This window comes from Scatophagus argus, chromosome 17, assembly GCF_020382885.2.
Source record: "Scatophagus argus isolate fScaArg1 chromosome 17, fScaArg1.pri, whole genome shotgun sequence".
In the NCBI taxonomy this organism is placed as follows: domain Eukaryota; kingdom Metazoa; phylum Chordata; class Actinopteri; family Scatophagidae; genus Scatophagus; species Scatophagus argus.
The window spans coordinates 10,947,296-10,959,531 of NC_058509.1; the positions used below are offsets into that span (position 1 = coordinate 10,947,296).

The following is a 12,236-nucleotide window of genomic DNA, read 5'->3' on the forward strand; positions in this document are numbered from 1 at the left end:
GTGTGTATGTGTGTGTTTGCCGCAGAAAAACAAAACAATGGGATTGTCGTGATGATGCTATTAGTAGTATTGGTGGTGGATGTGTGGATAAAGTTCAGAGCTGTGCTGGTTAAAAAGCTGCTGCTGCTGTTTGAAGGGCAGCAGGGGGTGGATGTGGGGAGGCCAGCGATCTGAGGCGCCTCCTGCAGAACGAAGACGGCAACATGTGTCCCACAGTGAGGAGTTAACTTTCACGAAGTTTGAGCAAAGTTTTACTGTCATGTAGTGAGGATTCTGGTTAGGGCTGACAGCAGGCCAGACAAAAGAGCTGACACCACCCACACATTTCAGATGAACTGACACGTTGTTGAAGGTGAAAAAATTTTAAAGCTGATCATTTTGCATTTAAATATGAAATGAACAGAGTGTATCATAAATATCCAGATAAATCTACATTTTTCTTCGCCCTCTTTTTGTATTATTCTTGTTTTCATCTGATGATTTTTAATATTTTGATCAAATACACATACATTTTGTATTTTGTTTTAAGAAATAAAAATCCCAAATAATTCCACACACAGCAGACATCACATATGCTTTATCTATAGTACAAAGCATGTGAAGCCAGGCGGCAACTCTGTGGCGGACTCGTCTCTGCCACTCACTGATTTTTCACAGGTCAGTGTATGTCTGAGCTTTGCTGTGAACTGTTATTCTTGCCCATTTTGAGATCCTCTCTTCTTGTTTGTCGGTGGACTCAGATGGCTGTGGGCTGACAGGGAGGTGAGACAGTGAAAGGTGAAACGATGGGGAAGAAAGAGCCAAGGAGAAAGTGTGTAATGGTTAGATGAAAGGAGACAAAGATACATCGCTGACCTGGAATGGTCATGGTGGTACTGCATGTGTGTGTGTGTGTGTGTGTGTGTGTGCGCGTGCTGTTCTTCTGTTGAATTCGCCTCCAGCCATACTCTGCTCTCAGCCACTCAGAGCCATTAGCAAACCATAGTCACCATATCACACACAAACATACAGACACACACACACCATGTAAGCCTGGAAATGCCCTCATGCGAGGTCACACCAACTACCACTCTCTGGCTCCCTGCTCGCCAGATGTGACTAAGGCCCCGTTTTTAAAACATCTACTCCTGCAGGGGAGGGGAGGAGGGGGTCGGAGGAGAGGGAGAGGAGAGTATAAAAAGAGGAGAGTAGTGGTTTTCAGAGAAGGGGCGGCAAGGGGTAAAAGGGTTTTTTTTTTTTTTCTGTTTTGCAAATCTGGTTCTACTTAGCAGAGCCCTGGAACACATTTCAGAAATTGCTGACATATTTTTTCGGAGCGGTTTTGGGGAAGATAGTTAACCGGCAGTAATTTCCAACACATGGCAGCCGTCATGTGATATTTTGAAAACACCAGGCAGACAGGCTCGCCCCCGCCCCGTTGCCCCCCTCCACCCACACCATGAACGCTCCCTCCTTTACTCTGCCTCTGCAATCTTTTTTTTTTTTTGTGCTCGTACTCTGCCTCTCGCATTTGATTTCCCAATCTGTCTCTCATAGGGGTTTAACGCTATCTCTTGTTTTCAGTCTTCAGCATCCTCGCCTCTCTTTTCCTTTCTCGTCCTTCTTTCTAGACCTCCACATCTGGTTCACCCTCTCGTCACTGTCTGTTTTTTTCCTACCCATCACGCACAGTAATTGCACACTCCCTTAGCCTTCGCTGCATATCACTCCATCGTCCACCCCTAAAAGATAGCTGTCATGTAAAACACAGGAGCCTTTACTATCTGTTGAAAACTGATTGTGCTCCCGAGGACAGTTATATGATTCCTTTGAGCATGGACACACACGTGCATGCACAGATAGAAATCAGCTGAGAGACAGAGGAGACATAACAGGGAAAAGGATACAGATTCCCACTTAGGCGTGTGTGCGTATTGCTATGTGTTTCAGTGTGCTTGTGTTTAGAGATGCCGCGGATACATCACTGATTTTAAACTGTTGCTTGCACTAAAAGGGTCCAGCAGTTCATGGAGGATTTGTATGTGTGTGTGTGTGGCCTTGTTCTCAATGCTTTGTGTTTTATTTGTAAATTTGCTCTGTTTTTTCCTCAAAAGCAAGTTTCTATCATTATTTTGACATCATGCTGTTAATGGCAGTGGCTGACCAGATTTTTTTAAAACAAACAATGCTTTTGATGGATAGTTTTCTAAATATGTTGGGTCTCTGCTGCATAAAAACATTGGATGGCAATATGTTTCCAGCCCTCCTTTTCCTATATTAATGGCAAGCTCTCCCCATTGCTCTCGCTCTCAATCACTCTGTACACATCCTTTTGTTTTCTTTACCTTTACCTCTCCCTGACCCACTTCTTTCCTTCCTCCACCCTCTTTCTGTATTTTTTCCACCACCCATTCCCATTGCCTGTCTTTATTTTACAAGACCCCGTAGTTCAATTTTGCCTGGCAACAAGATGTGGCAGGAATCGGTTCGATTTGAGAAGACGCGTAACGGGCACAGTGAATCATTTTTATTGTTCCTTCACACTTGCTTCCCCTCTCTTTGCAAGAGAGACTTTATTTCGACAGATGGGTAAAACAGACATTACTATAAATCTATTTTTTGTAAAACGGTAAAGGACTTCTGATGTTATACACCACATATGTTTCAGTGTCCGCCATGTGTGCGTGTGTGTGGGTGTGTGCTCTGAGGTGTTTTGCAGGATCTGTGTGTTTAGTTTATGTATTTTTGTGTTTGCGTAGATGCGTGTGCATGTTAATGTTTGTGTGATGGAACAGATGGTGTTCAGACCTTTGTGTGCGATTGAGAAATCTCCTTATGTCTTTGCTAGCTTGACAAAGTGTAAACACATGATGTTGCACTGAGAGAAAATACAGATACGGTGGGAGATGCAAAGGCCTGACAGCACTGATCGGGAGCAGATCTGTTTGCAGTGCTTTATTGTGCCATCACTCTCTCACTTGTTAACTGTACATACAGTCTGCTATTTATGATATCAAGGCAAGATATTGTCACAGATAGTTAAAGTCCAGAAAACAAACACTTCAAACTGAAACTGATAAAGGAAAATATGCATTCTGTACCCAGCAGTTTTTTTCCTGAATATAGTCCTGCATGCTTGTGATTTAACTTCTGATATTGTTAATTGATATACAGTGTTGTTTAATCCAATGTAATAATTGTGGTGCACATTAGGTCTTTTTTTCTTTTTTTTTTCTCATGATACAAAAAATCCAATACAATCGCATACAGTGTTCCCCCCTCCATTAGCCGTCTGATGTGCCCTTGAGCAAGGCACTTAACTCCCAATTTGCTCCCCGGCGCTTGATGCAGCCTGCTGCTCCTGTGTGTTTTACTGCATGTAATTTGCTGGGTGTTGCATGTGTGTTCAACTAAGGATGGGTCAAATGCAGAAGACAAATTCAGTGTGTGTATGTAAAAATATATATACTGCCAATAAAGCGATTCTTCTTCTTCTTCTCAACATTCCTCCAGTAGTAGTTGGCCCCAAGGAGGAACTCCAACTTTGCCATTGAGCCATTTTTCAAAAAAACAGGTTACCATATGTATTGTATTTCTACAATATAACCAGTAGCTTGAAAAGAACCGTAATGTAATGATGTTCAGATGAGTGGATCCCATTAGGCTATTAAACTGCTCCACCAGCTGGCCAGTCAGGACAGCTTTAGGTGGTTGAAGTTCATTATCATTAAAGTGTATTTTTTTTATCTTCATTTCCTGCAACTTTGTTTTAATATACCAATTGTATCTTGAACATCACAATACGTATATAACCTAATTGTGTTTAAAAGGAAAGAGAAGGCCTCAAGCTTAAATTTACCACGTAAACAGCTGAGAAAAGTAATACACTGTATGAAGGAATGATCATAGGACTGAATGCATGGTGAGTCAATCTGCTTAAAGTCAATCTGACTTTTTTGTAATTTGATTACGTTATCTCAATCATAAATATTCTTTCCTACCCACCCCGACTATATCACATTGTACCCAAAGCCCTTGCATCATTTAGTATTGCCGGGTGATGAGAAGAAGCAGCAGCTGCCAGTCAACAGGAATCTTCGGGAGGAAGATAAATGTTCACAAGAAGGCAGGAGGAGAAAAAGATGGTTAAGGAGATAGATTTTTTTTTTCTCTACCAAATAGATAGAGATGGTGGGGGAAAAGGTGATGAAGAAATGAAAGGCTGAGCAGAAGAAAGAGAAAAGAGGAAAAGAGAAACATGCCCAAAGGGACACACTGGTGGTGGTGCTGATGCTCTCCTGCATCTGCTGGGGAGGGAAATAAATAAGGTGATGGAAATCAGATCTCTGTATGTGTGTTTGTGAGTGTGTGTATGAGAGAGAGAATTGCATTGTTTTGTTTGCAATTTGTACATGCATCCTTGCAGCTGTTTGTGTACTTGGGTGTGTATGTGGTTGTGTGCTTGTGGTAGGGCGTTGAATCCATACATCTTCTTGACAAGCGGGTGGAGTTTGATGGGACATGCTCTGCATACTGCTCCATCTGGCTGCTGATGACTGTGTGTGTGTGTGTGCGAGTGTGTGTGTGTGTCCATGGTCTAAAGGAGAGGGATGATGGAAAGAGAAGAGGGGTTACTACACTTGCATACCGATAGATTTCGCTTGTTTCTCTGTGTACTCTGTCTGAATCTCAATCGACCCACCTGTCCCTCAACTGTGTTCTTTACACATTTGTCCTCTCATTCTCTCCATTTTTATCTCTCTCCTGTGTCTGTCCCTTGCTCCATCTCTCCACATCTGTACCCAGCACACAGAGCAGTCACCACAAGCCACTATCATACCATCTCTGTATCGCTTCATCTATTCCATTACCTATCTGTCCCACTCACATTATTGTGTGTGTGTGTGTGTGTGCATGTGGGTATAACACACCCAGAGGCACCATTCTGCACAGACATTGGCATGTTGTGGACATTAGTGCTCAATTTACCGGCTTCCTGCGGCTTTAGTGCATCACGGTTTTCACTTCAGCACCTACATATCAATGTGAGCGCTGACGGTATTATGCAAGTCTAGATTTTATGTTTGTCTGTGTGTGTGCAAGCCATAAGCAGGTCACTCTATGTGCATTTTTTCATTTAACTCCATAATGATGACATCTTATATCTGACTAATACAATCTTGTGTTCACACAGGCGCCAGCGCGCCATAAATTGTTTATGTCACAGCCACTACCTCTCGAAATTTCACCCAGCGTGATTGAAATCCATTGTCGTTTTGAAGAATGGGATTTGCCTGTGTGAAGTACTCTCGAGTGGCATATTACTGCCACTGTTATCACATCATTTTCTGGGTCCCCAACTGTACGATCGCAGCGCACGCATGCACTTGTGCAAACACACATACATACGGTGGCACTTCTAACTTATGAAGTGTGTAATTGAGATTGTTTGACTCTATCTCTTTTGACTCATAGAGTTTGAAGTCATTTCAGCCTCTATGTATTATCTAAAATATTAAGGTTAGGCAACGTTGTCCCCATTTTACAAGGTGATTTGAACACAAAACGACCTCATAGCTTTGTGCGTGATGATGAAATGTATAAGATTTTGATATAAGATTGTATTTTTGCCTTGAGTTGTGGGTTAGCAAAGTCCTCTCTAACATATTGAACTGTTTCTCAGGGACCGCGTTCCTTCTAGATATCGTTCATTGCAACAACCTTGTTTTAGGCGAGTGATGTAACTTGCATGTAACCTTAGAAAAGGCGTGTGTATCACAAGTCAGCGGGGGGATAAAATCTCCTTTCTTTGAGCTCAGCTGAAAGAGAGCACGAGCGTGAGGGAGAGAAAGGCGAAGAAAGAAAGAGAGATTTTGCAAACATTGAGGATAACGTAATCATGGACGATACAAACAGATGATGTAAGTGTGAAGACATCCTTGTGAGTGGCAGGTATTAGTCCAGGGTTCTGCCTCATTTCTAGGATCGGTTTGTGAGTCAGAAGGATAGATTGTAAAGAGATTAAAGAAGTAACAAACAAAAGCAAATCAGCTTTTGCTTTGCTATTTCAACGGGAAGTCTTTCTCAAATCTTTTTCTTGAAAATATAGAGAAATTTTATCCCTTCAGTCATGTAAAGACTATTAAACTGACAGAACATCACTCTTTGAACGATCTGCTCATGGCTCCATGACATTTGCATTCTCAAATATGCATTGTTTGCTTATTATTAACAAGCCAAAAATGTTGGAAAGCAGTGCTTTAAAGATTTCTCGCTGCACAGCATTGTAACAGCACTTATGCTGATAGTGTAAATCTGGCCTTATGTAGACAAAGCAAATACGACCACGTTCCTCCTGAGACCTCATAATTCAGTACGATATCAGTATAATTACCTTTGACACATACAATATGATAGCTGGGTATTAATATATCACATACGTTTAATGAGGCAGCACAAGAGCCCTGATGTTCTCATGGGTTTGAATCTCATTCAGGCCACTTGTACTACAAATATTTGTGCTAAGAGCTCCTTTATGATGGTTCAGGTAAAACCACACACCAAGTGGCTGCTGTGAGACATTAATCACTGTCATCCATAGGCATGATCGTCAATAGGTTTGGCACCTCTGCCTGCATAGAGTGAATCAACACACATTTGACAGGACTCTTCTGTTCCTTTATAGCTAATTGCTGCCTCTTCAACAACCGTCCTCATCCTCTTCAATCCATTAATTCCTGGACAACAGCACTTCTGAGAAGTCGTAAAGTGAGTTAGGCAAAGTCAAAGCACTCATCACCTCTTTCCATTACAGCTTGGTACATCAATACCTGTCCAGTCCTGGTATACCATCCATCTGCCAGCCACAGATTTGCTGCCTACCCTCCGATATGCAACGAGCGGGGCAGTAACAAGGCTAATAAATGGACAATAGATGTGCATTAAGTTCAGCCATTAACTTTTAACACATGTATTAGACTGGAGAAGATGCCCGACTTTGTTTTCAAGGTTGTTTAAGGCTGTTTGTTGAGGTGGTGCTTTTTGAATTGAATTATGCATGAGTAGTGAGGACTCGCTATTGTTCTGCCTTGAGATGTTGCTAGAATAAAATGAGGGCTTGTCAAACTGTTATCTGCACATATATACTTATATATATTTTATTTTTAAAAAACATGTATATATTTTCTCATGAACATTGATAGCACACATACACTCCAGGAGCTGTCTTCAATAATGTGCTCCAGCTGTAAGATGTATTTTTATTTTTCTCAAAGACTGGGTAAATTACCTTGTGGGGGGAGTATTGCTATTGATTCAAGAGGCACCGTAACTGCTGAGTGAAAGGTTGGGTGCAGTCGTTGTTGGTTAGCATGAAGCCATCGATTTTATTATGCCTATATGCTTTGCAGTGCTCTCAATCAAATCAGAAACAGAGAAGATCGTGCTTGTAAATCACACAAGAGAGAGAACATGTCCTTGCATCGATGCATGTGCATGTGTTTGGTCTGTACATGGATTTCACACCAATTCATTCTTTATCCTTCAAACCCCCCCCCGCCTACCCCCCCACCCCCAAGGCACTGCAGAGTTTCACATGCTTTCAGGGTTTATGTTTCTCTCATCTCCACACGACAACTGCCATCCAATCATCACAGTGACCCAGGTGTTAATCTCCAATTACAAGTCTGTAACCAAACTCATCCCTTCATACTGCCGCAGGGCTCACAGTGCCACGCTGGAGTTCAGGTGGATCTTGAGTCCGTACTTTTGTGCTTTTTTTCCCCTTTCCCTGTATTTGTGCTTCAATTTGACATTTCAAGTTTTCACTGTGAACAAATGTTGCATTCAAGAAAAGGCATATTTCTGTCTGTTTTGACTGAGTGACACCATGGTAGAATAATGCACCAATCTTGTCTTAAAACACACTGTGCACTGTGCTGGAAATGGATTTTTTTTTTTTTTCCGAGGGGTTATGCTCTATGCTTTGCACTCTGCTGCAGACTGCTGGAGGTCACTATCTGATTTCAAATTGCATTGTGGTGATGTGATGATGAGTCATATACAGGATGCATTTTGCTATGTAGTCACCAAATTAAGGTAATTATAAGATGATTTGGATCCTAGTTTGATGTCCTGCTATCTAACAATAGATCAAGTGAACTGTGCCAGAAATTACCACCGAATTGGAAAAGCCAATATACAGAACCATTGAAAGCTTGAGCTCAAAGATCCAGTGAAACAGGATAAGTAGAACCATGTGTGATATGGTAACTTCTCTCTATTTAACTTGGGCTCGTTAAGTATATACATGTAGGGTCTTTGTGTTTGACTGGAAAATGATAAATTACCTTGGGTCCTGTCACCCGGTCGTCTTTTTAATGATCTTGTATTTTCGTAGATCATATTTTAGGCAGGCATACAGGATATGATAGCTGGCAGCCAGGGGTAAGACTATATGTTTCCACTAGCTATTCTGCTGTGTCCTGAGTTTATAGAATAAATAGTCAGGTCTGGACTTTTGACTGTGGCGAAATTAGAGCAGTAAACCTTTTTTTCAATCTGGTCAGATCCGGAGGATGGAGAGAAAGGTTGTGTGTGTGTGTGTTTTTGTGTTTGACTGAGAGGGAGAGAGGAAGGCAGCAGAAATGCAACTCAGTGAATAGACAGTTAAAGATTTGGACAGTCACTCTGCACATTGACTCTTCTTTCATTTCCCTTCCTCTATCCCCTGCTTTCCTAATCAATCACCTTTTCTTTTTCCATAAAAACATCTGCTTTGAATTCATTCATTCTGCTCTCTGCAATGTATCTCTTATTTTTCACTTTCGTTTTAACAGTATGCTGTTAAAAATTTTTAAAACATTTAAAATTTGAGACATTTAGCCCAAATTGAACCTATCCCAGTAACCTTAAAAATCTTTAGGCTTAAGGTTTGTTGTATTCGGCCTCCAAAGCTTGGTTTACATCTTCGAGTTCACACCAGGCCTGTGACAGTTTGCTGCGAGCCTAATAACTCCAACATTCTCAGTGACTTTATTAGCTGATCCCTCGTAGGAAAGCTCAAGAGTCTGCACAGTTAGTGAGATACAGTCTGTAGAGATAGTCCCTATTGACTCATATGGGCTAGGATCTTTTGCCTTGAGGATCTTTAGAAGATCTTGGATACCCAGACCCAGACTGCCTATATATGTCACTGTGGTTCTTAGTATCAGTCAATAAATTAGTTCAGATCATTTCAGTGTGTTATGAGCTAGTGCAGCTTTTAGGCTCTTGCTAAAAATAATCTCCGCTTTGTTGTATATCACAATATAATCATTGCTGTACTGGAACATGTTGAAGTTTGTGGTGCAATCACAATGTAATCTTATACTGTATATCATATATATATCTTGTGATTCTTTCATCATTTACATCATGTTCCCTCTGCTTTCTCGAGGGGTCAACATGTAGAATAAACAAAACCAACCTAAACGTCTAGTCTGAAAATGGAGCTATGGAGCCCTCCACTATTTAGACTTTCAGTGACATCTCCATCTTTCACTCGCCCGCCTGCTAAAGCCCAGCTAGCATGACTAAAATACTTAGTCGCAGAGTGCACCTCAACAGCAGCGAGCTGGAGTGCTTCTGAGGCTCTGGCCCACCTAACAGGCTTAGGCAATCCTGTCTCTCTCACACAAGTATTTCTCTTTTCACCTCATTTCACCTCAACTTAACACTATGGATCCAAACAATCAGAACAGACACCACGTACATTTATATGGTGTGTAATGCATACATTTGAATACACTAACACTGAGGTAAAATATGCAAATATTCATAGTTCCATGCCAAATCTAAGTTTACACAATGCATGCATATTCATCATGCAAAAACTCACACCCCACTGCACTGTAGGGTCTGGAGAAAAATGTGTACATGCACCCTTTCCACCCCAATGACAGTGTGTGTGTGTGTGTGTGTGTGCGGGTGTCTGTTTGAGTCAAAGCATATGCCCACTCCATGATTATCGCTATATGATATGATAGCACTTTTGTTTCTCTTGCAGCTCCTCCTTTCCCTCCTCTGTCTCTCTCTCACTCTCTCTCCTTGCTCTTCTCTCCCTCATCCTCCTTCCTCTCTCTTCCCTGTTGTCATTATCTCCGCTTCACAATGTGCTACGAAGACAGCTGATAACAGTCTGTTAACTCTGTGATAGGTTTGTTACTGCGATTGCTGAGGGAAATTGTCTATCTCATCCTGCACAAAGTGGGCTCAGCCCTCACACCAGTGCAAGACTCTGATAATGTCTTGTTGTTCTCATACATTTGATACGGTCAGTTATCAGCTGAGCACAAAGCAACTTCATTAGGTGAAAATAGGCATGTCATCAAAGAAAATGGTTTTGTTTTATCTTTGAAAGTAGCATCCTGTAATATCAAAATCAAAGATGAAGGACAAGTTAACACTGATGTTTTTTCTATTGTGCCCCAGTCCTGAACAGATGTGAATATAGTATCCAGAGATACAAGCATTAGGGCAGTGTGCGTGTGTGTGCGTGCGTGCGTGTTCGTGTGCATGTGTAATGAACACTGCATTGGTTACCGGGGGGTGGGAGGGAGGGTGTTGCTATGTCGCCGTTCTTTCCAGCAGACATGCACGGTGGCACAGATGGTGGTGGAACGAGACCCGTACTCACTGCAGATTTACGCTCCTCTCTCGGGTGTCTGTCTGTCTGTCTGTGAGTCCCTTTCATTTGACAGTCTGAGCATATGCATCAGTGTCATTATGGCAAGACAAGCAGACATGTGACATGGTGAGCCATCTATTTTCAGAATGAGTCTGTCTGGTGCACCTCACAGGCGCTTTGTTATTGAATTATATCCTGCTGTTGTTTATGAGGAAATTAGAGTATAGTTCCTTTTGAAGCACACAGATATGGGAAGCGTTGCCTTGCGCTGTTGTCTTTCCTGTGTTAAGCTCTCAGCATGTTAATTTTGGTATGTTACTACAATCCTTGTTTGTTGTTTCCTGTGTCTTCCTTCAGATCGCACTGGGAAGCACTCCACCATGCCCGACTCACCTGCGGACGTCAAGACACAGTCCAGGTTGACCCCCCCTACCATGCCACCCCCACCCAGCACACAAGGAGCACCCCGCAACAGCTCCTACACCCCCACCACATGTGAGTAAAGTCAGGTTTAAAGTTCTGCACTAACTCCTCAACTATCTAACAACAGCCATGTTTGATTGTTGATAATGACAGCAGTATCGAACAAGTTGAGAAAAGGGCTTAGTTATCTTCTTCTTGTCAATAACAAATATCTTGTGAAACCCTTAACTCCCTACAATCATTGCTCTCCATTGCAAAGGGAATTCGTAAATTGTAAAGATAATTACTTCTCTTGTTTCAACAGCTTCCTGTTGAGTAGGAAGGAAGACAGACCTTCCCATCGGTGCTCTGTATCACCAAGTGAATGAAAGAGTGTCAGCACGATTAATGTGTGGTATATAATTAAAGAAAAATATGGACAATTTTGCACATTACAAGTCCATATAATTAAGGACACACTGATTATGTGCTGGTACTGACTTCAACCACTCTGGTATCAGACATGATATAACCGACCCATAATAGATGCACTTTCTTTGTAAATGTCATTACTAAAGTGTTTCAGCTACTTTAATGTAGTCATAGCAGTTTTCAGGGCCACGTTTTTCCTGGCCTTGGCCTTGTTCAGAGTTCCATGTAGTGTGGTATGCACACTTTAAACTTGGAAAAAGAGAGTACTGGTACTGGAACGTTTCAGCAGATACACTTCCTCCTGTAACTGTATGACATAAACCCCTGCCAGACCAAAACAAATATTATTTTTTAATGCCAAAAATAACAAACAATATCCATTAATTCTTTTATTTTACTTTTATTTATTTATATGTTTCTGCTGTCACTATCAGTTCAAGTCACCTATGTTGTAAAGTCTATCCGTGCAGTACAATAACTCGGTTTTCTTCCCGTATTTCATGATGTTGTCAGTAGTAGTCAATGTTAAGTGCATTTGTTGTACAACACTGTTGGTGTTTGTATCAACAAGTGCAATGTGACCCTGAACTATAAATCAGTTCTACGTTGATAGCCGATGGCTCCTCATCAAACCGCGAAATTATGATTCCACCATAATCGTCATAATAATAATAAATATGCTCACAAATGAGAGGACAGTTTCAACATATATGAGTAAAGCCTAAAAATAAATAATGAAAACACCATGCATCACAAG

General features: G+C 41.5%; 1 protein-coding gene across 4 annotated transcripts in view; it reads left to right on the top strand.

The window, feature by feature from the left end:
• The window catches only part of runx1t1 (RUNX1 partner transcriptional co-repressor 1), a 54,109-nt gene that overhangs the window by 22,183 nt on the left and 19,690 nt on the right, over positions 1-12,236 (top strand). For all 4 annotated transcript variants that reach the window (XM_046417603.1, XM_046417604.1, XM_046417605.1 and 1 more), the window contains exon 2: positions 11,003-11,140. In XM_046417603.1, coding sequence (XP_046273559.1) covers positions 11,003-11,140 — 138 coding nt within the window. The remainder of the gene's footprint in view (positions 1-11,002; positions 11,141-12,236) is intronic.